The sequence below is a fragment of the Manis pentadactyla genome, chromosome 1 (assembly GCF_030020395.1).
Source record: "Manis pentadactyla isolate mManPen7 chromosome 1, mManPen7.hap1, whole genome shotgun sequence".
Lineage (NCBI taxonomy): Eukaryota > Metazoa > Chordata > Mammalia > Pholidota > Manidae > Manis > Manis pentadactyla.
Genome location: NC_080019.1, coordinates 185,212,746 through 185,237,569, shown reverse-complemented (window position 1 = coordinate 185,237,569; position 24,824 = coordinate 185,212,746). Strand labels below are relative to the sequence as shown.

Below are 24,824 nucleotides of genomic sequence, written 5' to 3'. Positions count from 1 at the left end.
AAACCATGTCAGCATGACCTGAACTAGACTTCTCTGGAAGCAGGGTACTCAAGGAAAGATAAAACACACTCATAATCGTTTTTAAGTGGTAAGCAACTGAAAACTGTATGAATGAGATTTCCTACTAGTCTTTTAAATTCAAGAATGGTATAATTTCATTGATCATATTACTATCAATATTTTTTAAGAGTTTAGTTTGCCTTTATAAGTGTATACATTTACTCAATTAAGTTTCAAATTCAAAGCAAAGGCCAAGATACTTCAAGGAAAAAGTTCACAGAGACAATCTCACAAAGTATGGTTTAAGACAAAGATCCTTTCTCTAGTCACAAAACGTTGTCAGACCAGCTCCCAACATTCCTGCTGGGCTCAAAAGGGTCTTATTAGTAAGAAGGACACAACCACCAGCTCTCACACTTATGTCCACTTCCTGTCTTGACTCAAGCCCCCTGCACCATCACACCTGTGTTTCTTTCCCACCCCCATACTTGTCATTCTAAGTCACCAATATGCCACAAGGGATATCATAGCTCAGACTGTAGCTGCTTCTCCAGAAACCAGGTGGTAAGGACAAAAACACGATTAAATCCTACAGAGAGGACCTGGCAAATGCTGTCAGCCTGGATCTTAGAATTAAGACCCATCAGAAGACACAGTTTGGCAGTGTTCTTCTGTGAACCTTTGGCTTTAGGGTACTGAAGTAATCAACAGAGATACTAAAAAGTTACACACGCTATATGCTTACAGATTCTACACTAATCCACACAGCCAAGCATAAGGGAAAACGTGCCTTATAATCCTGTATCATTTCAAAGTTTAGAGACAGGATTTTCAGAGCACCATGATTTTGATTTTTTTAAAAAGATGAGGCCACAAATGCTTATAAACCAAGTGTCAAACAATACATTTATCTTAAAGTAAAACTAATTGAGATTATTTAAGAAAGAGGATTCTGTGTACAGCTAGTTTTGTAAAGGCAAACAATAAATGGTACAATAGGATGCAAAAAAATTGTGCCAATTTATTATCATACTGAAAGAAAAAAGGAACTTGGAAGAAATCAGACTTTAGAAAGAAATTATGGCCAATGAATGGTTCTTGAAATGGATGAAGCATAGACTTATTTAGATGAAAAATATTAGCAACAATGGTAACCAACCCTATCTAGGTAAAAAATACTAAAAATTTGCAATTTTAGGCACATTGGAAGTACTTGTAGAATTAGTTTAATAAAGTTTAGACCTGAACCATTAAAAAAGAAAATTCCATCAGATGAGTCCTTTATATTCTAGTAATTCAGGGCAGGCCAATAATTTATTGTTATATTCAGGCAGGACTTGACTTGTGCTTTGAGTTATCTCTGTTTTCGACAAAGGTACTCTATTGTCCCCAAGAGAGATGCCGCTAATGACGTAAAGAAAATGAAACATGACTTTTCATCACGTCTAAAGCTGATTTCAGTGGGTATTTTCTGAGAAATACAGGAATGATCTACTATCTATTCCTCCCTAATTTTGCCTATTCAAAGAGATTAATATTTTTGCATTCTTACCTTTTCACTGAAACACTCAAGCAAGTCTTGGACATACCCTCGCATTTCTTGCAAAAATTTATACCGTTCACCAATACCCCCAGAAGACCCTTCTAATCTTTCAATAGCCCTGGTAGAGTCCACTCGGCTTTGTAGATGTTTCTCATGCTGCTGTCGATTTGTTTTGTGAACTTCTTTCATGGAGTCCAACCTTAAGAACACAAAAGGATAAATATAACACATTTACATCTAAAAGTCTATGCTGTCAGGACTCTTGCAATATTATAAAAATGCATTTAGTTCCACTAATAGAATATAAAAATACTTGGAGTGGCATCTTTTCATCTGTACTGCTTTTTTCTCAAAAACGGCAGTTTACAGACTCCATATAAAGTTATTTGGTGGTCTAACCAAATCTGTTTTGCTTTTCCCCCCATATCTTGACTACACTTTTTTCAGAGTCCAAGAGGTGCAAACTCAGAACTGTCTTCAACAAGATCATGGAGTGGCATTTTTTAATAACTTTTTGAGGCTTCCACGGAAGTAATCCAAGAAGGTAGAAGAACAAAGTATGAAGTCATCTTCTGTTTAGCTTTTGAAGATGGGCCAGTGACTCTTCTTTGATGATGTTCTGCATCTGCTACCCCAGACTACTTGTTGCCTGAGGGAACAGAAAGCTAGAAGACAGGTCTTTAAGAAGTTGGTCTGCCCTACCTGTCTTTAAGCTGTTTCTTTACCAAATCAATAGTAACGGGAGTCATCTCATTACTGGGAGTTTTGAAAGGGACTGTATTATCTGTTTTTTGAGATTTGGCATCAGATGATCCATAGGCCGTGTAACTATAAGGAATGCCATAGGAAGAACCGTAAGGCATTGTCTGGTAAGTGTTCTGGTAATACATATTCACTTCAGTGGGCTGACTTGCTTGAACCTAGAAAAGAAATGGGATGTATATGAAAACTAGTAGCTAAAATTATTGAAAAGAATAATATCATGCCTTTAGGGATAAAAAGAAACACTAAAAGCAAAATATACCTATTTTCCAAATAGTATGTTATTAAAATAAATAATTGCAGAGGTCTTAAAAAAACAAAAGTAGGGATGGATGAATATTCTAAATCTTCTGGGATTACAAATTCATTTCTAATTATTTTCAGAAAAACAGTTATTAAAAAATTTAGAATTAGAAGGGACATTAAAAGTAATCCAAGGCCACCATTTTATTAATGTAAGAGGATAAATGACTTGCTATGATCATAGAATAAATAGATGTAAGCAGAGATTTACTACCCTCTAAGACTCCTGACAACTACTCCAGGACTTTTCCTACTATACCCTATTTTCTTAACACAAATGCCTGCAAAATTCTATGTCAAAACATTAATAACAAAAATGTTTTATATTTATGTAATATTACCACTGTATTACTTACTTCTATAAAACAAACTGTTGTAACTCCTTAGACAAATATTTTTTTCCCTAAAATAAGTTTTTACATTACTGAGAAATCCAACTTTTATAAAATAATTTTTAAAGTCAGAAAAAAGGAACTGTAAAATTGACCCTTGAGCAATGTAGGGGCTGGGGCAATGAACCCCACATAGTTGAAAATCCATGTATAAGTTTTGACTCCCCAAAAACTTAACTACTAATGACCTACTATTGACTGGAAGCCTTACTGAAACAGGAACAGCTGATTAACACGTATTTTGTATGTTACATGTATTATATTATATATGTATATTCTTTTTTTGTGTGTGTGTATATATATAATATGTATATATATTGTATATATGTATATTCTTTCAATAAAGTAAACTGGAAAAAAAAATATGTTTTTTAAATTGTTGCAAATCTCCAAAATATTTTCCAAGATATTTACTGGGGAAAAAAAACCTGCATTTAAGTGGACCTATGCAGTTTAAACCCATGTTGTTCAAGTGTCAACTGTATGGGAAAGGAACATGTTATCTATACACTGGCTCTCCAACTTTAATGTGCACATCAGAATCACCTGGAAGGCTTGTTAAACAAGGTAGCTAGGCCTCACCCCGCAAGTTTCTCATTCACTAGGTCTCAGGAGAGTGAAAATTTACAATTCAAAGAGCTCCCAGATGCTGCTGACACTACTTGTGGAAGGACTATTTTGAGAAACACTGAAATATAATAGATTCTCCTAAAAGCTTACTGGATACACAATTTCATGTAATTTTCTTTATTATGTTACTTGAATGAATGACCAACACCCAATTCAATATGTTGTTTTTAATTTAACAAAATAGACAAAAAAGGTTGTTTTTTAACTTTCAAATTTTTGGTATTTAATTCTTTAGTTCTTACCTGAGGGATATTAATTCCTTTTCTTATCTGCTCCTGTTCCCATCGGCTGAGCTCTTCATCTTGTTCTCCGGTTACTAAAGCATCATCATCACTCCCCTCAATACCTGTAGCCATAAGTGACAAAGAGTAAGCAATACCAGAAAAATAGGGACGGAAGAGATGCAGTCCTAGCATTTCATGAAAATGAAGCAAAACTATTGGAATTAACTCAATCTTACTGAAATATTATCATGATCTCCTCTCACTTGATACTCCTGACTCTGCTTACTTACACACAGGATCTCTTAAAGCAAAAGGCAGTATTAACATAACAGATAAAACCTTAGACAGGTTTTCTAATCTCTCTGAGCTTCACATCAACTCAACAACAGGAAGAACAAACCCTAATGGCTCCTAAAAATGTTGAGCCATTACAGAGATTTATGCACGTAAAGTGCTTAGCACAACAGCTGCCACAGAGGATGTGCTTAGTAAATACTAGCTATTATAACCATGCTATAGCTTTTAAAAAATTCCAGTAAGACACTTGTACCAATCAAAAATAGTCTTCTAATATTAAACAGTTAAATAAATATAGGTACTTATTTGACCATAGTATCAAATCACATTTAGTAACAACCTAATAGGTTGTTCTGTTAAGTCAAACTACCTATTCTGTTAAGTCAAACTACCTATTTCTTCAGCAATTTTTTGTCTTTGGGACTTTTCTTTCACAGAAAACACTATCCGGCGTTTCTCATCATCATCTTCATCATCGCTGGCATCATTCTCATCTTCTCTAACAAGGCGGCCTTTACCAGGTTCACTATCATGAGGAGTGAAATCTCCCAATTCTCGGGCCATCTGACGCTTTTTCCTTGCAGCATGTATAAAAGCTGCATCTGGAATTTCTCCTAGAAACAAATGGTAAGGATTGTGAAATACAGCAGTATTAGAGTGTAAAGTTTCTATTTTCTTACAAATATGAAGGGTAAAATAATCTCACCAAGATAGCCTTGTCACAGTGGTATTCTAACGTTAGTTGCTGGCACCCCCTTCCTAAATTATGCCTACAATCCAAGTAATTTATTTTTAGTTTATATAAATAGAAACTAAAAGTTACTAAAGAAACTAGAAAGAATATGTAATGGCAATATGTATGGGAAATGGGGAGGAGGGGGGGAACCCAACCAAAGCAGTTATACTTGAACTGTAATTTTTTTCATTTTTAAGAAATAAACAAAAGTGATCAAATCATAAATAAACTAGAAAACAGATTTTTTAAAAGTTGCCCACAATCTTACAACCCTAAAGAACTATTAGATTTATATTTCTCTTGAAAGTAGTTTTCAGTTCACCTGTAGGTACACTGAATATATAATTCCATACCTAATTTTTCTTCATACTAAACATGTCTTTCTCCATGTTGTTGTTTTGCATGTTTTTAATGGTTTAATAACATTCACTGAGCAGATAAAGCATAATCTACTTTTATAACTGAATTACCTTTTCCACCTACAGTAAAAATTAATGCCTATATTGTCTAATGTTATTATAATAGCTATATAATATCCCATCCTATAAATATACCTTAATTTACTAAGCTGTTCCTCTCCTGCTACTTTTCTTTCTAAAATTTCCTCAAAGCAAATAATGTTGCAATGAAATATTGTTTCTTGGAATAAATTTCTAGATAGGATGAAAGAATGAGAACATTTAGTCTATTACTTCATATTGCCAAATAGTGTTCCATAAGAACTATACCAATTAGAATGTTACTAGATCTATGTATGTAATTTTTCACAACTTTACTAGCCCAGAGTAATCATTTTTAAATTTGTAAGTGTTAATGATTTAAATGATACCTCTTCATAATTTAAATTTGTGCACTAAGTATTTACTTCATTCTAAAGCTGATCAGCCAGTGAAAAGACTTGCCAACTATTTCCTACAGAAAAGTAAAAAGGAAGAAAGTGTGGACATAAACTAACAGCAGTTAAGTTTTGCTTTTAGCAATTCTTAAGAAGTTAAAAGTCTTGATCTGAAACACAGTACAACTTTAGTTAGTACTGTGTTTAATTATTTTATTTATTTGTGTTTAAATTTAAATTTATCCATTTACTTGAAGCCCCACATTTGCTTTGCTAACAGATCTGTCTTGAGAATGGACTTGGAAAGTTGAGACGTTTCTAGTTCTCTCACTTTCTACATTTGCAAAAGGGAACACCCTGGCTTCAAACGGAGATGTCACAAGAAACACCACTTAGCTAACTCCTTCCTAAATAGTTATCTTTACAGACGGCTCATTCTTGAGGGCTTACTTCGGTTCTGAGAAGTATTTGCAGTACACACCTGGACGAAGAACATTCAAAGAAGATAAAGCATTTGAAAAGGCTCCACCAGCCTTTGGCTTTTCTTCCTCTTTCTCGCTTTCCATATCCATTTCATCTTCACCGTGTTCACTGATGATAACACCATCTTCTTGACTGGCATCCTTAACATGTCCTATTTTGTCCAAAGGTGCTTCGTCTACATTTTTGAAGAAAATAAATAAAATTTATTTCTAACAGAATCCATAAATAAAGGAGGCACTTTTAAATTATGGGCTGAATTCATTAAAGCTTGAACTATTTTGTTTATAAACAACATAAACTGTGGATGTATGAAAGTCATATATCACAACAACTGACATAACTGGGAAGTAAAAATAATATAGGCAACACAGGGATGCACTGGAGACCCTGCGCAAGCCTACCTTGAGTTAATTTTAACAAAATCTTACTAATTTATCAAAATCAATCATTTCTTCCCTCAACTAGCATAACTGTTCATACCTCTCTGAAGCATTATTTCATTTTATATATCACCATTTCATTAATCCAAGCCCATTCAAGGAGCTTTCTATCAAGAACAAAGTTTACATATCAAATAAATCTTTCTGTAATGAACACCTTGTAGGAAATCATTTTAGTTCATAACCATTTGTCACTCATTTTCAGAAGGGGTGAAACCCAAAAGTCATCACATTTACACTCTGTAAACCAGACCTCACTGCCATGACTGAATGTTGGTTTTTTTGTGTGTGGTATGTGTGTGACAGGGTGAATAATTTTTTTTTTATTAAGTATCATTGATACACAATCTCATGAAGGTTTCAACATTCACCCATATTATCAAGTCCTCACCCCCACTACTGCAGTCACTGTCTATCAGCATAGTAAGACGCTACAGAGCATGACTGAATGTTTTAAGAGTGGATCTGTTACCAAAACAGAGACAACCTGATTCTGTTCCTGGGAATGTGGAACTGGGACAAGTGAGACCAGGTAACACTAAAACAACCACAGGCAAACCAGGAAGGTATCTCTGGAGTGGCCATATTCTGCCATGTGGATGGAGAAGAGAACGCTCTGATTCTCAGGTCACTCCTTAGGCCAGTTTCAAGATTGCTTGCCTGCCTTTGGGTTCTAGGAGGCACCACTGTATCTTTACAGTGGTTTACTTTACTTATAACGGATTAGTCCTATTACACCCTCATCCCAAGGTGAGCAAGAAAATCAAAGTGCTTTTCACCCTGAAGCTGTGAACCTGTCAATGCACACAAAAGGGACAATGAATATAATGAAAAAGTAAAACAAAAGCTTATTCTAGATATAAAAGCTGTTCTGTTTCCCTAGCCATGTTCCCCTCCCCAAAACTGCTTCAAAGTTTCTATTCTTCTCAAACCACATTCTACTCCCACCCCCACCCCCTTTTAACTTTACTGAGAAGATTTGGGTCATCCTGCTTCAGGCTTTTCATTTTCTTTTAATTTACCATCCTACCTCATTAGCCAGTCTTCCTTCTGAAGTGCATTCTGACACTACAAGATTTTAAAACTCCATCACACCGATAAGGTTAGATGAAGTAAAAACCTATCCATTTCTTTATGCTCTAAACCACACTAAATCAATGTGTCCTGACAGATGAAACAACTGTGAAAGGTCTACTGAATCAGATATGCTCAGATGAACTTCTGCAGATTTTAAAAGATTCAATTTTCATTAAGTTCACAAGTATCTGTGACTGAGCAAATACAGTTCCAAAACATGGTGACACTGCATTTTTGTTAATAGTCACACAGCACCCCTCCAGATACCTTTATAAAAAGAGATGCTAAATAACCCTTTTCTAGGCTCCTCTTGAACTCTCAATTTATTTTACTACTACTTCAGGAAACTCGTTCTCACAAATATTCTCTTTACCTTGAACTTGGTCAGGTTCTCCTGCTCATCTCTTCTTCTATCTACAAAATGATACAATTTCTTTTTATCAAAAAGATTTTTGCTGGTCTCTATAGCTACTGTCCTCTTCTATGCTCTCTGCTAAACTTCCCAAAGAGGCGGTGTGGACCTGCTGCCTTCTACTTCCTCACCAATTTGCATGCTTCAGTTCAGGCCTTTGATTTCTCTCATTCCAAGTTCACCAGCTAACCCAATGGCTGAAGCCACAGCTAATTCATACAATATTGAGCAATTTAGCAAAAAATGTTTCTACTTCCCAACATGCAGTGAGTTTGGCTAGTAGACTAGTCATTTTTGCCAGATGCCTTCATCCAGAAAAAACAATAGCAAAAAAAGCCCTTCCTCAGTCCCTACTTTTCCTGACCTTTCTGGTACTATTTCATATACAGACCATCATCATCTTGCAACTTTCTGGTGTTTTCTTCTTTGACCTTTATGGTTCTCTTATCTCTTTAGTAAATCCTCTTCTCTGCATGCATGGTTACAACAGGCCTCAGGAATTTTCCTTTATGATGTTCCCTCATCAATTCCACTTACTTTGGTTTTAATTACCACCTTTAATAAGCACCATACCTAAATCTACATCTCCAACTGCTCACTGGCTACTTCCATTCAAATTCAACTTTAAGAGTGAAATCATTATTTTAGGAACACCACAAAAATAGACTTTCCAAGTTGATACCACCCTGGATTTGAGGTTAATGCATCTCCAGCTATCTAAGGAGGGTTGGGATAGAAAGAGTTTAGGATTGTGTGGATTAAAGAGCTCCATAGCACCATCATTTCAAGGATAATGATGACAAGCCGTAATACACCTCTCCATCTTTGCAGAGGACATTAACTGAATTATCTGATGAGGGGAATATCAGAATTCTGTGAAAGCCAAAGATAGAAGGTCACAGGAAGTGGCCTCATAAACTTCATACATGCTTCAATTTCTAAACCTAACAGTAAATGGTTCTTTTTCAGTTCCCACTTTTCCTAACCTTTCTTATACTATTTCAATGTACACAGTTGCTTCTCAAGAGATTTGGGGAAAATGGAGCAGTTTACGAGAAAATAGGTTCTCCTAAAAATACTCCTCCTTACACCTGCCTTATTTCTATATATAATAAGTAATTCTTGTCAGTCACCCTGGCACAAAAACTCAAATTTGACTAGTTCTTTTTAATCAAAGAGTTAAATCAAATCTACCAATTCTTCCCTTGGAATGGTTATCAAATAATCCTTTCTTTCCATTTCTTTTCCCACTCCCATAGCAAACATTTTTAACTCATCAACAGTCTTCCACTGAGTTAGGAAAAGCCTCAGTCTTTATCAACTGAAACCTTTTTAAACCACTATTAATGGATCAAAGCTGGCCCTTGTATTTCAACTAATTTCGGCCTCCAATCTCTCCTCATGCCAATCCATGCTGCAAGCTAACACCAAGTTGAAGTTTCAAAAGGCATTTATCATGTCACCATCTTTGCAAGCCGCTGAACACAGCAACTTGAAACCCCGTATTAGATACTAAAACATCCTTCACAATCTGTCAGCAACATACCTTGCACCCTTTCTCTCTACATCCTCAAATCATCTATTTTGGCTTGTCAGGGATACTTGCTCTTTTCCAAAATAGCCTTAGTCACCTTAACTTTGATAGCAACCCCCTACCTTCCCTCTTCAATTCTTTGGAATTTAAATTATTAAAGATCCAGCTACAAATTTCACTTTCTCTATAAAGTAGTACTTCTCCAGTCTCTACAACAGGGTGTAGCTGTCCTTTAAATCACTCATTGGACATTTTACCAAACACTGGGACCAAGTAAACAATGAGGTGATGCTGTCTCCAGAGTCAGTTTGTAAATTTGAGGTATAATGACAAACTTTTTACATTAAGCCTACAGCTGAGAAAATGGAAAATAAAAATTCTGCCTTTAAATCCATAAATAGATTTCCCTAAGGAATTTGCATGAGAATAACTCAGACCATAATATATTCTAATGGATCCACTTTCGTAAAGACAGTAATTGCTTAACCTTTTAAACTTAGGTTGTGACAAGACATGTAGAGATGTCTGTACAAGGTAGGCACGTGCCTCACATTGAGGAGTCTTCATCCATGTATCTGATAAGGCTGCTGAGCAGGAGTATTACCAACATTAAACTTAGGGCTCCTAAAGTTCTCTAAGAATCAGCCAACTGTGGAAACACCACCAGAGAAATTTAAAACCTCACTCTATAAAATACAAGTACATGAATTTGCAGAGTACTCCCTCAAGCAAGAATAAGATGTCTCAGGTCAAGTGGGACACCTTCTTTCTCTGTTCAAAAGCAGTCTGAAAACCAGCAGGAAAATTGGGAGAGGATTTCATTATTTGCAGCAGAAACATTCCCAGTGTCAATGATGCTGTCTTTTTAAAAAATGCATTTCTGGGGCAATTGTTAGAATTAAATAACAGGACTGTATCATTACTCAATTTGGATCTCTGGCAAAGACAAATCAACGGAATGAGTTTACAATATGTAAGTAGCAAGTTCATTCAAACCCTGTGAGAAAAAGCTTCCATTTTTGTCATTTCAAAGAATTATTTTAGTTTGGTACTTACTGTCTGCTGATGAGTTGAGTTCTGTCTTAATCTTGGATTTTTCAAGATCTTCTTTGTATTCTTTCTTAAGCAATTTTACTATCTTTTTGCTATAACTTGACTTCTTCACTTTGAAAACTTCTTCATTTTCTTAAAAAGAAATCAAACGAAGTGTAGAAACCATTTTCAGACAGTATCTTCCCTTCTAACTTTCACATGATCTTACGTGCTTTGCAAATTCTTCCAAAGATATACTCACACCCTAAATCATTGCAGAATTTGAAGTTATTTCAAACCTGTCATAGGCTTTCAAAAACTGAAATCAACTTTATGAATCCAGAATAACAAATTGAGACTTTTAAAAATGCTTAACACATTAACTGCACAAAATTTTCCTAGGTTTTGTTGTCTTCCTTGAATCATCCATTTCTGGAGGAAACAGATCACTGAAAAACCACTTCATCACCAAATTATTAAGATATCTGAAACAGAATATCCAAAATCAAAAGGTAATGGTTAACAGTGCCACCTCTGAGTGACTCCATGTCCATCACAAGCTGACACATTGTTATTCAAAAACTCCATGTCCATCACAAGCTGACACATTGTTATTCAAGAGTAAGCTGAGACCAAATCAATTTCAAAAAAAAAAATAAGTTTTGAGGATAGATCCTTCATCTTTAATTTCAAATTTTTAAAGTCAAACTCAAACACTTTACCAAATAGTCCCTGCATAACCAAAACCAAAAATCTGTCTGTACTTCTCTCAAACTTAAACAAAAAATATCAGACCAAAGGAAAACATCCTACCTTACCGAAAACACAAAAGCATCTCACATTAAGATGCAACTGAAATATCCCAGAGTCTTTACTTTTTTCAAAACATGGACTTAAATGGGTTATATAAACACACATTCAAGAAGTAAAAAGACTTAAGACTCACTTATCGGAAATCTAAATTCACTACAGCGTAGCCTCTCACACCGGATTGGATAACCTGCCTTAAATTACTACTACAGTCTCTCTTCACTGTTCAAAAGTCAATGCGAGCAAGGCCGGACATCTAACCCTATTTACTTTTTTGGCAAACAGGATCAGCGATTGCAAGGGAATAGCCCAAGGGCACTCAGAACCAGGGTTCAACTCCAGGCTTCTGTTCCCAGACCTAGTACTTCTTTTTACAAAGCCGGTTTTCCTGGTCAAGGATGTCTGGACAGATCCCCCCAAGAGGCGTAGACACACTGGCCTGCAGAGGGCTGAGAGAACGTGCCAAGAGTGGCCAGCGGACCCAACTCGAGTTCCTCAAACACACTAGTCCGGACAGGGGACACTGTCTTTCCATGAGAAAAATTCAGAATGACCGATCTGAGCCCCGGCCCCCCGTAATAGAAAATGCACAGAAGGAAGGAGAGGAGGCGGTGGTTGTTAAGGCTGATGGCGACGCGGGAACGCGTCCTCTGCCGGAGCAGGAGGCCGGAGGCGGGGAAGGATGTGCAGTCGGTCGGGCACGAAGGGGCTCCGTTCCGAGGTGCGGGGGGTGGGCATCCAGGGAATCCAGGGACCCGAAGTGCAGGCCTGGTTAAGGGATGCGGGGATCGGGGGACAGAGGTGCGGTGGTTACCTTCCTCCTCGTCCTGGAAGCTCAGCAGGCTGGCCCGGGGCACCTCTTTGTTCTCGCGCGGCCTCTTGCGCGGCTTCAGCCCGTTGCCGGGCTCCGCGCCGACCGGGAAGCACGTCCCGGCCTCAGCCCCGGAACCCGGGGTCAGCGCGGAAGGCGGCAGCGGCCCGGGGCCCAGGAGCGACTCCCCTCCGGGGGCCCTGTCGCCGCTGCCGGAGCCCGGCTCTTCGCCGGTGTCCGGCGGCAGCAGCAACGGCGGCAGCTCCTGCTCTTCGTCGCGCTCTCGCTCTTCCTCCTCCGAGTCATTTCGCTTGCGCACGTTCACTCTCCGGGCCTTTCGGAACATTCCCGCGGCCCGCAAGTCGGTCTCACACTCGCTCCCACAAGGCGGCCCCGGCAGCGCCGAGCTCGCGACAGCGCACGCGCCCTACTCGAGTTCCAGCCGGGTCCCGTCTTCCCTCCCGCTACGGCGCGCCGCGAGTACGCTTGCGCACGCACTACCGCCGCTTGGCACTGCGAGCTTCCCGCGAGAACGCTAGCTACTTGCACTGCCTCCTATCGGCGTGGAGGACTACTGGCATGGAACTCAGGGACTCTGATTCAGTCACCCCACGGGTCACAAAGAGGATCATAGAGACGAGAGCAAAGAGTAAGTAAGCGCTGTCGTCGTCTCCGAAGGTGCTGCAGTGCGTCCTCCGCGTCTACGCCGAGCGGCCTCTGGAGGAATCCTCCCGCCAAACGCTCGGAGGAGCAGAGAGAGGAGGGGTGGGACGGGAGGAGACGCAGGGAGACTGGCAATAAAGCAGGGAGGGAGAGGAAGACAAGCCAGGTTTGCTGAGGCAAAGTGGGATCCAAAAGGCGGGATGTTCTTCTGGAAACTATGAATTGAGGTGTAATATGGTAAATACTACTTCTTATTTCTACAGCCTTATAGCTACCGAGCAAGTTCAAAACCACCGAATTTCATGTATGGTAAAATGTCACCTGGCTTGATATCTTAGCCTTCTCCTCAATTACAAGGAAAACAAAAGTGTTTCAGTGTTTTTCGAAAGAATGCCAAGTTTGCCAGCAGTTCTGAAGCATAGTTGATTTCAGAAACGGAAGGAAAGTCGACTTGGGTTTGCCATTGGGGGGCGGGTTGGTTGTGACACTTTTCAGCCTTGCATCGCAGAGGTAACTGTTAACTGGCAAGGCCGGCACAGGGTTCTGGACTCAGGTTGAACACCCAGGCTTTTCTGTTGTATCACCAAATTTAGGGCCTTCATCATCGCGTGTGCGCAAATGTGTGAATTCCTTTCCATGTCTTAAAATTCAAAAGGTGGCAAAGGGCATTGATATAGGGAAAAATCTCTCCAGCTTCTAGTAGCCTTCCAGTTCAGTGGATAGATACTCTACAAACAAAAGCAAATATGTATATTTTCATAAATTACCCTTTTTTTAACACTGTGCATTTTTAGTATAACATAAATTGGATATTGGTTTTTAACATGAAGTATTGTCTCCTACCCAGCCACATAGTGAGCCATCGTTGGAATGCATCCTAAGTTATTTAACAAGTCCCATAAATATTGATATAGAGGTTTTTTCCAGTCTTGCTTTAATAACACTGCAATGAAAAGCTGTGAAGAATGTCACATCTGTAGGATGAATTAAAATTGGCATTGCTAGATCCAAATGTGTACATTTTGTAATTTTGCTAATTCGAAGCTACTCTTTATAGAAACTGCCAATTTGTACTCACACCAAAATACATGAGAGTGCCTATTTGCCTACACCATCCTGGCAAAATTCACTTTAGATTTAAGGTTCAGTTTGAAATGGAAGATCCCAAGCCCCCAAGAGTTTGTTTGTCATATACATCTCCCTCTTTCTCTCTCTTTTTTTAATTGGATTTGAGATCTGCCCACCTAGGACTCACTTTTGGAAACTGGAAAGATGACCTAGGCTAAGAGGATCCTCTGTGACGTGTTCTTCTAGGTAATAGGAAAAGTTAATAATAGCTGGCTTTGGTTCTACTTGAATTACTCTAAATTCTTATATTCTGGCTATTCAGCATTGACTTAAGTTTTGATTCCAACATAACATTGCATTGGTGAAATTGAACTCTAATACCTGTCACAAAAAGATTCAAATTGTGCCTGGTCAGCCTCTGGACACCTGAGCAAGGAGACAGATTAGCAGTAACATGATTAGGCTAGAGGTAACAAAGATAAGGTCCAGAGCAGAATATACTAATATCTTGGCCTAAAACTTCAAAAAAATTTTCCACTGTAAAAGTGGTTGTGCATATGGATAGAAGGGAGAATGCTTGCCATGTTAAAGTAAGCCAAGATATTAAAAGACAGCAAATGTATTTATAACTTTGACAATCCACCTATTCAGATAATTAAAGGGCAAAGTTAAACACATAAATTTAAATACGTAAGTTACCTTGCTGCACAAGCAAGTGAAAGGTCCTTCAAGGTTAAAGGTTTAAGGTTAACTTCAGAAGTTAAACTCCTGAAACTGAATAGCTGCTTTAATCGCTTGTCAGCCAGTATATTATCTGAAACTAATTTTATAAAATGCTTCTATGCTCTGAGTATTAAACTGACCAATTTGTTTATTGAATGTAGTATGCCATCACCATTTAATATTTGAATGTCTTTAGTATTCTGGGAAGACAAAGACTACTTCCATAGAATTGTTACATCAACCATTTTATGTGAATAAATAAGTTACTTCAGTTCTTTTTAAAAAGGCATCTTTCCAAGCAATAATTCTGATTCGTTTTTTTCACGAAATTGTAACTTTACATGGATTGACCCAGAAATTCAGACAAAATAGGAAAGCCAGTTTTGTTTGTTTTATTTGCCAACTCAGTCTTAGACTCCAGTCTAGAATGATGGTTGCCAATTGCAGATTTACAAACCTGTGAAAAGTTTCCCCTCTTCAGCTGCCAAATAAGAAGAGTGAGGACAGATGTTCTTTCTTGGGGGAAAAATAGTCCTTTATTCTGAGATTGTCTTTCACTTTCCATGTTAAGATACTAAAATCTCTTTCCTTCTATGAAATAATGATGCTAGCATATGGTATGGGTTTTGTTTGTTTTTACACCCTTATTTGGCCAACTAAAAAGTAGTGAAAGCTGTGTGCAAATCCTCCCAAATTTTTATCTCAAAATTTTATTTGGCAGACCAGATCTCATAGTCAAGGGATTCCTGATCTAGGAATTTTTCTTTTCTTTCTAAAGCTCAGTAATTCTACTCTGGGAAAAAAATGAAGAAAACATTTAATTAATTTACGTTAGACCTTGCCTTGCTGAAGGCAGCCCTGCATTTCCTTGAAGTAGAACAAAAGTGTCATGGTAGAAGAGATTTTATATTTCATTCCCTGCTGTCTTCAAGGTGGCTACCATAGCTCCTGGCACACAACAGGCAATAAATATTTGTTCATTGAATGGTGCTAACATCATCTGTTTATTTAAATATGAATAAATATCTTACCCTATGTTGAGATAAATTAACATCATCTATACCTTGCAGCCCTTTTTTTTTGTTTTTTTAATTTGTATCATTAATCTACAATTACATGAGGAACATTATGTTTACTAGATTCCCCCCATCACCAAGTTCCCCCCACATTCCCCATTACAGTCACTGTCCATCAGCATAGTAAGATGTTGTAGAATCACTACTTGTCTTCTCTGTGTTGTACAGCCTTCCCTGTTCCCCCCCCACACATTATACATGCTAATCATAATGCCCCCTTTCTTCCCCTCCCCTCCTTATCCCTCCCTTCCCACCCATCCTCCCCGGTCCCTTTCCTTTCCCTTTGGTAACTGTTAGTCCATTCTTGGGTTCTGTGAGTCTGCTGCTGTTTTACTCCTTCAGTTTTTTCTTGTTCTTATACTCCACAAATGAGTGAAATCATTTGATACTTGTCTTTCTCCGCCTGGCTTATTCACTGAGCATAATACCCTCTAGCTCCATCTGTGTTGTTGCAAATGGTAGGATTTGTTTTCTTCTTATGGCTGAATAATATTCCATTGTGTATATGTACCACAGCTTCTTTATCCATTCATCTGCTGATGGACACTTAGGTTGCTTCCATCTTTTGGCTGTTATGAATAGTGCTGCAATAAACATAGGGGTGCATATGTCTTTTTCAAACTGGGCTGCTGCATTCTTAGGGTAAATTCCTAGGAGTGGAATTCCTGGGTCAAATGGTATTTTTACTTTTAGTTTTTTGAGGAACCTCCATACTGCTTTCCACAATGGTTGAACTAGTTTAAATACCCACCAACAGTGTAGGAGGGTTCCCCTTTCTCCTCATTCTCGCCAGCATTTGTTGTTCCTATTCTTTTCTATGTTGGCCATCCTAACTGGCATGAGGTGATATCTCATTGTGGTTTTAATTTGCAATTCTCTGATGACTAGTGATGTGGAGCATCTTCTCATGTGTCTGTTGGCCATCTGAATTTCTTCTTTGGAGAACTATCTGTTCAGCTCCTCTGCCCATTTTTTAATTGGATTATTTGCTTTTTGTTTGTTGAGGTGCGTGAGCTCTTTATATATTTTCGATGTCAACCCTTTATCAGATCTGTCATTTATGAATATATTCTTCCATACTGTAGGATGCCTTTTTATTCTATTGGTGGTGTCCTTTGCTGTACAGAAGCTTTTCAGTTTGATGTAGCCCCACTTGTTCATTTTTGCTTTTGTTTCCCTTGCCCAGGAAGATATGTTCATGAAGAAGTCGCTCATGTTTATGTCCAAGAGATTTTTGCCTATGTTTTTTTCTAAGAGTTTTATGGTTTCATGACTTACATTCAGGTCTTTGATCCATTTCGAATTTACTTTTGTGTATGGGGTTAGGCAGTGATCCAGTTTCGTTCTCTTACATGTAGCTGTCCAGTTTGGCCAGCACCGTCTGTTGAAGAGGCTGTCATTTCCCCATTGTATGTCCATGGCTCCCTTATCATATATTAATTGACCATATATGTTCAGGTTAATATCAGGACTCTCTATTATTCTGTTCCACTGGTCTGTGAGTCTATTCTTGTGCCAGTACCAAATTGTCTTGATTACTGTGGCTTTGTAGTAGAGCTTGAAGTTGGGTTGCAAGATCCCTCCTGCTTTATTCTTCCTTCTCAGGATTGCTTTGGCTGCTCGGGGTCTTTCTGGTTTCATATGAATTTTAAAACTATTTGTTCCAGTTCGTTGAAGAATGCTATTGGTATTTTGATAAGCATTGCATTGAATCTGTAGATTGCTTTAGGCAGGATGGCCATTTTGTCAATACTAATTCTTCCTAGCCAAGAGCATGGGATGAACCTTGCATCCCTTTTTTCTCAAAACAGATCACAATGCATTTGTTACTGGATAGATTAGTTCTTAAAAGTGGTAGTAAACACCTTCCCCTCCACCTTGGGAGCTGCCTCCTATAGGAGAAAGGCACCGCCCCACCCAGTGGAACCTGGAAGCCTGATTACACTGTACTGACTGGGCAAAGAATAGGCACCTGACCCAAGATGGGCCATTCAGTTTCTCCCAAGATGTTACTCTTGGAACAGATGAGTCCAGGTTCTCTTAGATACCCCAGAGCCCTTAGAGTAAATTTCTTTGTTTTGTTATCAATGACAATGTTTGCTTGTTTGGATATGTGTTTACTTGTTTCAATTTTGCTTCCCTAGTTAGGGCCAAAGAATTCTAACAAAATAGCCAAGAGTTAATTTTGTAGTAATGTTAATTGTATTCATGCAAATTATACAATTTTTTACAAAGGTTTACCAACTAAATAACTCTTCAGCTACAGCTTTTGCTCAGAAAGGAGATTTTCTTTCTTTCTTTCTTTTTGTTTCTTTTTTAAGATTTCCATACAGATAATGCTCACTGGCACTTAAGCAGGATAGAAATGAGGAAAATGCTTTGTCTCCCAAATATATAGTGATTGTAAGTAGAGAAGAGTATCTCCATCCAATGCATGTAAATAGTCCTATTTAAAATGTTAGAAAATTTCTAAATTCTTATGCTCCATTGAAATTTAGCCATTGTATCTAATTCAGTAAGATTATGTTTTCTATCAAACCATTATTAATGATAGAATCCAGTTTTTTTTTTGAAGACATAAAAAGATTCAGGCTTAAAAATTTTTTTGCCACATTAGTATCTCCAGTGGAGAGTCACTCAACTTTTATGAATGTATTAGCAGTTCAACTGTAATAGCTATTCCTTTATTTTCTGAAATGGCAGTTGTCTTTGACAGAAAGAAAGTTGGTGAAATTTTTTTCTTTACCCAAATTTAGAGTGTCACAATAAAAGTAAACATTGTTTATTTCCTTGCATGGAAATATTGATATTAATCAGCATTTTAAAAATACATCTGCTATTTAGACCAGGCAATTATACTATCATCCATTCATCCAAAAAATTTATTGAGCATCTGCTAGGTTCTACTACACTTTGTGCTAGGCAATAGGAATATAATTGTGAACAAGACATATGTGTTTTTTTCTCCTTCTAGATCTGTAGTCAGATGCCAGAGACAGATAAACAAGTAAGTAAAAATATTAATTACAGTTTATGTGAAGAAATCAGTAAGTTACTACATCTTAAGGACCACAGATATGAAATGACAGAAATTTCAACTTGATTCATTTTTTCCTATGTGCCAATGGCCATTTGAATGTCTTTATCATTAGTACATGTGTAAAGATTCCTGGGATTGAGGCAGAACATTTTCCTATAAGATGATTAAAATTAATAGCTCCAGATGTTTCCTTTAATAAACTGTTCCTAGAATATTTCATGTAAAATGAAGAGCAGTTGAAATCATTTTATTCTGTTCAGTATTTTACATCTTCTAGTGTTACCATGTGAAAGAGTATAATTCATAATCATAGTACTGATGATATTTGTACTATATTCACAATGGACACTTGGCAAAGACATCTAAGAACTATACACAATGCAAAAGCAAAAGTAGAAACTCATACTTTCTACAGTCAAATGCTCTACCCCTGAGCTATACCTCCTAAAATATCCTTTCTGAAAGAACTCACTTATCTCAATGAGTTATATCAATGTCACCCACACACTATTGTCTGTCCTTCTTGGGGAAAAAAATTAAAAGCAGATAAATTATTAAAGACAACAGAGGTATAAGTATCTCCAATGGGTATAAAAGACAGAAGAATTAGTAGTGTTTCTTTTTTCTATGTTATTTAGTTTTTCTAGAGAACAGCAAAGTTATACAGTAAAGGTACAGTAACATTATAGTATGATTACAGAGGGAAGAGTCCAATCAAGCTTTGAATTCCTTAAAAGCTAAGTGGACTTTTAACAATAACTTTTTTCTATATAAAAGTACTGTCTGCTCATTTTAGAAATTTAAAAAACTCAGAGCAATACAAAGAAGAAAATAAAAATCACTTGTAATCTTAACACTTAATTTTTGGTGCATTTCCTTCCAGAATTATTTTATGAACATTCATTCATTTTTAGTAGCTTCAACATTACAGTACATGATGCACTTGGAGTTAATTCTCTAAACTCCTCATCTTTCATTATCACGTCCACCACTTCACTTCTGCCTTGTACCATAATAATTGTACCTTAGGCTTCTCCAAGTTGCTGGACGTCTTCTCGAGCAATTGCATTCCTTCCGTCCTTCCAAGTTGGCTCACTCTACCTCTAGTTCAGTGAACCCATCACTTTTCACTGCCCACCCTCTTCCTCCTTATCCAGGTTAGATTATATGGGGCAAGATTATAGTCATCCCTTGCAACAACTGCAACTCTCCTTCCCCCATTCCTTCCATTGTACTAGCAAAACCCTAGCCATAGATGAGCCAGACTGTGACCTTCTCTATATCTGTACCTGATTACCTAACTTCCCTGATTTTGTTTTAATATAACCACAGACTCAAGTGGACACTAAATACATTATTTTTCTTTATAATACATTATTCTAATATGCCTCTTTGTCTAAATCAGATGAAGTAGCCAAATAATATGTCAGGTTATATGTCACTTTAATGATATAATCAGCAAGTTCAAATGTATAGATAGATTGATAGAATATTGTACTCTCTAGAGATTATTTAATCATCTATTTCACCTGTGAAACATTTATAACTATTAATCCTTACCTGGCTACAATAAAAAAAAAACCCTAAACAAATTCTTCAAAAAGATTTTACAGGCACTTCTCTAACCAGAGAAAGAGTTGAATGACAAACCAAATGCAAAAAAGTGAGCAATCCTAAATTTTTAAAAAAGCCATAATTACTTGGGAATTAATGAACAGTGGTCTAAGTCTCTGAATCTAAATCATCTAAATCTCTGAGGAAATAAAATGTGTTATAAATTTTATAAAAACCCTAGAAATTAATAAAAATGTTGATATGTCCATATAAAAATATGTGGACATAGCTAAAGGGGTACTCAGAGAATAATGTATAACTTTAAGTTTATGATTACAAAAGTAACAGAAATAAAGTATTCAATCTCAGAACTGACAAAAGAAGTAATCCAGAAAAACAATTCAAAGAATGTGGGGAGCAGGAATATTCAAAGGTAAACTAGAAATTAGCAAAATCAAAATCAAAACATAAGGAATTACAAGGAAAGATGCAAGCCTAATAAAGAAATACCAGCACACACACACACACACAAAACAACTTTAGATATAACCAGGGATAAGAGCCAAATTAATTATGAGAAACTGTTATGTGGAACCCAGTGACAATACATTTGAAATTCTACAGAAAATGTATTTCCTAGTAAAACACAAATTTCACAGAACTGACTTAAGAGCCTAATAGCTCTTAACAAACTAATAAGCAAAGAAACCAGAAAGTAAGAGGTAAATAGATTTTAAGTTAAAGATCTTGGAAATGACCACATGTATTTATCAGTTCCTTCTCCCATCACCCCAGTGAAACAATAGCAAAGGCCTTAAAATGTATAAATATATGGCACTGAAGAGATCATGAGAGAGCCTGCACATGAGGATTTCAATAAATTTATTCAGTATTTTCAATGTGTTTCCTTGTTAAGTTTACTTTCCTATACCATGAAATTGTTAAACCAGCTCATCTCAAAACCCTACATACAAGATGTGATATATATACACAGTGGAATATTCAGTCAAAAAAAGAAAACAAATCCTACCATTTGCAGCAACTTGGATGGAGCTAGAGGGTATTATGCTCAGTGAAATAAGCCAGGTGGAGAAAGACAAGTACCAAATGATTTCACTCATTTGTGGGGTATAACAACAAAGCAAAGCTGAAGGAACAAAACAGCAGCAGACTGGCAGATGCCAAGAAGGGGCTAGCGGTTACCAAAGGGAAGGGACTGGGGAGGGTAGGATGGGGAGGTAGGGAGAAAGGGATTAAGGGGCACTATAATTAACACACAGTATAGGTAGGTCACAGGGAAGGCAGTACAGCACAGAGAAGACAAGTAGTGACTCTATAGCATCTTACTTTGCTGATAGTGACTGCAATGGAGTGGTGGGGGAAGACTTGATAATATGGGTGAAAGTTGAAACCACAATGTTGTTCATGTGAAACCTTCATAAGATTGTATATCAACGATACCTTAATTTAAAAAAAACAAAACAAAAAGCCCTTCATGCTGTCCCCAACTAATAACTACACAATTCTTTACTGAGAAGATCAAGCTATCAGAGGGAACCACGTCTGCAAGGCTCCATGCATCTGTATACCTCTTCCCTCCCTCCACTCATGTCAATAAGAAGTGTCCTTCCTCCCATCAAAGATCAGCCTGTCAACCTGTACACTGCATCCTGCTCTCTTACGGACTTCACTCTTGGGGCTCTTCACCCTGTCTTCTGCCTCCTCAGCTTTTCCTGATGTGCCATTCTGTCAGTATGCACACCTACTTTAGTTTGTTCCATCTTGAAACTTCCTTGGACATGTCTCCAGCTCCTTTCCTCTGGTCTCCTTCACAGCCAAAGTCCTCCACACACGTGTCTCTATTCACAGCTGCCACTTCCTCATCTTTCATTCATTCCTGAAACCTCTCCAGTTTGACTTCTGTCCCCACAATTTTACTCATGCTCCTCTTTTCAAGGTCCCCAGTGATTTTCTTTTTGCAAGTTCAGAGGATACTTCTCTGATCATCTTATTTGAGCCATCAACCCAATTGACCCCACTCTCCTACTGACAATGTCCTCTCAGTGGACTGCTGGCACTGGCTCCTTTGGGCTTACCAGAGCTGACTGTGCACATGTCTTCTGAACTTCAGGTTTAGTGATATCACACTGTAGCTTGAGATGGCCATGATAAGAGTATTAATTAACACCGTGGGAAAATCAGAAAATGCCTCATATCAGATCTCTTCTCTCTGGAGAGCTGGTTATTAAACATTTACCAGAGCACTCCTGCTTCAAAACCACCCCGGGCTAATGTTACTGATTTCTTCGCTAACTTTGTCAGCCTTTTAGTGGACCTCCTTTAAATGATACCTAAGCATTCAAGTGCTTTATTGTTTGATTCTGGGCCCCTTTTTTCACTCTCTCATTAGATAATTGAATTAAGTCTTGCAGCTTTAAGAACTCTCACAATAAGGATGATATTAGGCCTGTGACCAATATGGATCAGCTCATAAGCTGAAATTGAATTCAACTAAGTGACAAGTAGACTTTTTGAGAAATTGCTCCTGGCTTGCCCTAAGTCCTAATAGGATTGGCTGCCTAACCATGGACACCCAGTGAACATGCAATCTTAGCTGCTCCAAATAAACTGAAATTACTTGATCTACTAAAATATGAAGTTGGGCATGCAAAACAGCCCTCTATAAATGAGTGGAAGTATATATATGTGATTGGATGCTAGAAGATCTCAGAGACACAGCAGGTTTGGATAGCATGTGCTCCCTGTTCTTTGTCACTCTTACTCTTGCTACATTTCTACCTGTCCCTCAAACCATACCTATGGCCTCTTGAGGAATTCCCTAATGACCAACTGATTAGGGAGGAAAAAATTCAAGTCTAGTTCACATACGTTTCCATATGATGGTTTGGCACCATCTAAAGTGGGCTCTGTAGCATTATAACCCAAGTCAGTAGCAAACATGAAGGAGGCAGAACACCAAGCAGTTCATCTGGTTGTCTGCTTTGCCTGGAAAGAGCATGGCTAGAAGTATAGATATATTCTGATTCATTAATAGTAGCTAATGGTTTGGTCTGATCACCACTTCACAACTGGGGTCCTCAAGAGAATTAGTCTCAGCACCCTAAAGCAAACATTTTATGTAATAAATGAACCTATCCTGTGTGTATCTAGGTACGTTCCATCTTGGGATAACTGAGAAAATAGAAAATAATTTTCTATGTAGTTTAATTCTCTCACAGAACCCACAATGAGAAAGGCTGGGTTAAACGGTCAGGGTCTTAGAAGGAATAAGACAAGGTGAGGAGGCAAAGAGTTACGTGGATAGACACAGAATAGGCACAAGTAGGAGGATATTTGTGTCTGTATGAATACTCCAAGTCCCCCTACCAAAAATGATGCTCTCAGTAACCAAGCGGATAAGATGACTGATTCTACAGCTGCCAGTCTACCTCTTTTTCTAGCCATGCCAGTGTTTACACAGTGGGCTCATGAACAAAGTAGCCATGGTGTCAGGGATGAAGGTTTTGTTTGGATTCAACAGCATGGACTTCCTCTCATCAAGGCTGATCTGTTAGTGATCAGCCTCAGAGATCAACGTTGATCCCCCAAAATGGAACATTCCCTGAGAGGACCAGCCAGTTTCATTTATACTAGACCCTTTCCATGAAGGGGGCAGTGCTTTGTCCTCACTGGACAAAATAGATGTTTACTCTATGGATTTCTTTCCCTGTCCGTAATGGTTAATTTTATTTGTCAGCTTGACTGGGCTAAGGCATGCCCAGATAGCTGGTAAAACATTACTTCTGGGTATGTCTATGAGGGTGTTTTGGGTAGAGGTAAGATCACCTTCATCAATGTGGGAGGGCATCATCCAATCCACTGAGGGCCTGAATAGAACAAAAAGGGGGAGAAAAGGTGAATGCCCTCTCACTATTGAGCTGAGACATGCATCTTCTGCTTTTTTATCGCTGTTGTTTTTTCCCCAATTCTGGATCCAGTAAAGATTGCGCAATACATTTAGTTGTCTTGGCTTTTTAGTCTCCGTCATTCTGAAACAGCCCATTCCTTTCTTTAAGCTTTCATGACATTGATGTTTTTGAAGGATCCAGACCAGTTGTTTTGGTTTGTTTATTTGCTGTTTTTATTTTTGCAGAACGTCTCTCAATTTGGATTTGGATTAGATGCAGGCTTAACATTTTTGGCAAGAATACTACATAGTAATGTTGTATCCTTCTCTCTCTGTTGTTGTCATAGTAATGTTGTGTCCTTGTATCACATCAGACAGCCCATTAGCTCAATTTGTCTAATATTAAGTACAGACCTCAAGCCTAGGGACCTTTCTCCATCATAGGTACCATTCATAATTTATAGGTAATCTG

At 37.8% G+C, this 24,824-nt stretch overlaps 1 protein-coding gene across 1 annotated transcript in view; it reads right to left on the bottom strand.

Annotated features, from left to right (window-relative positions):
* The window catches only part of PAXBP1 (PAX3 and PAX7 binding protein 1), a 34,917-nt gene extending 22,171 nt beyond the window's left edge, over positions 1–12,746 (bottom strand). The window contains exons 1-7 of the mRNA XM_036880172.2: positions 12,325–12,746; positions 10,725–10,853; positions 6,204–6,380; positions 4,544–4,765; positions 3,873–3,976; positions 2,246–2,463; positions 1,553–1,742 (exon numbers count right to left, since the gene is read on the bottom strand). Of these exons, the coding sequence (XP_036736067.2) occupies positions 1,553–1,742; positions 2,246–2,463; positions 3,873–3,976; positions 4,544–4,765; positions 6,204–6,380; positions 10,725–10,853; positions 12,325–12,667 (1,383 nt within the window). The 5' untranslated portion in view covers positions 12,668–12,746. The remainder of the gene's footprint in view (positions 1–1,552; positions 1,743–2,245; positions 2,464–3,872; positions 3,977–4,543; positions 4,766–6,203; positions 6,381–10,724; positions 10,854–12,324) is intronic.
* Between the last annotated feature and the right edge of the window lie 12,078 nt (positions 12,747–24,824).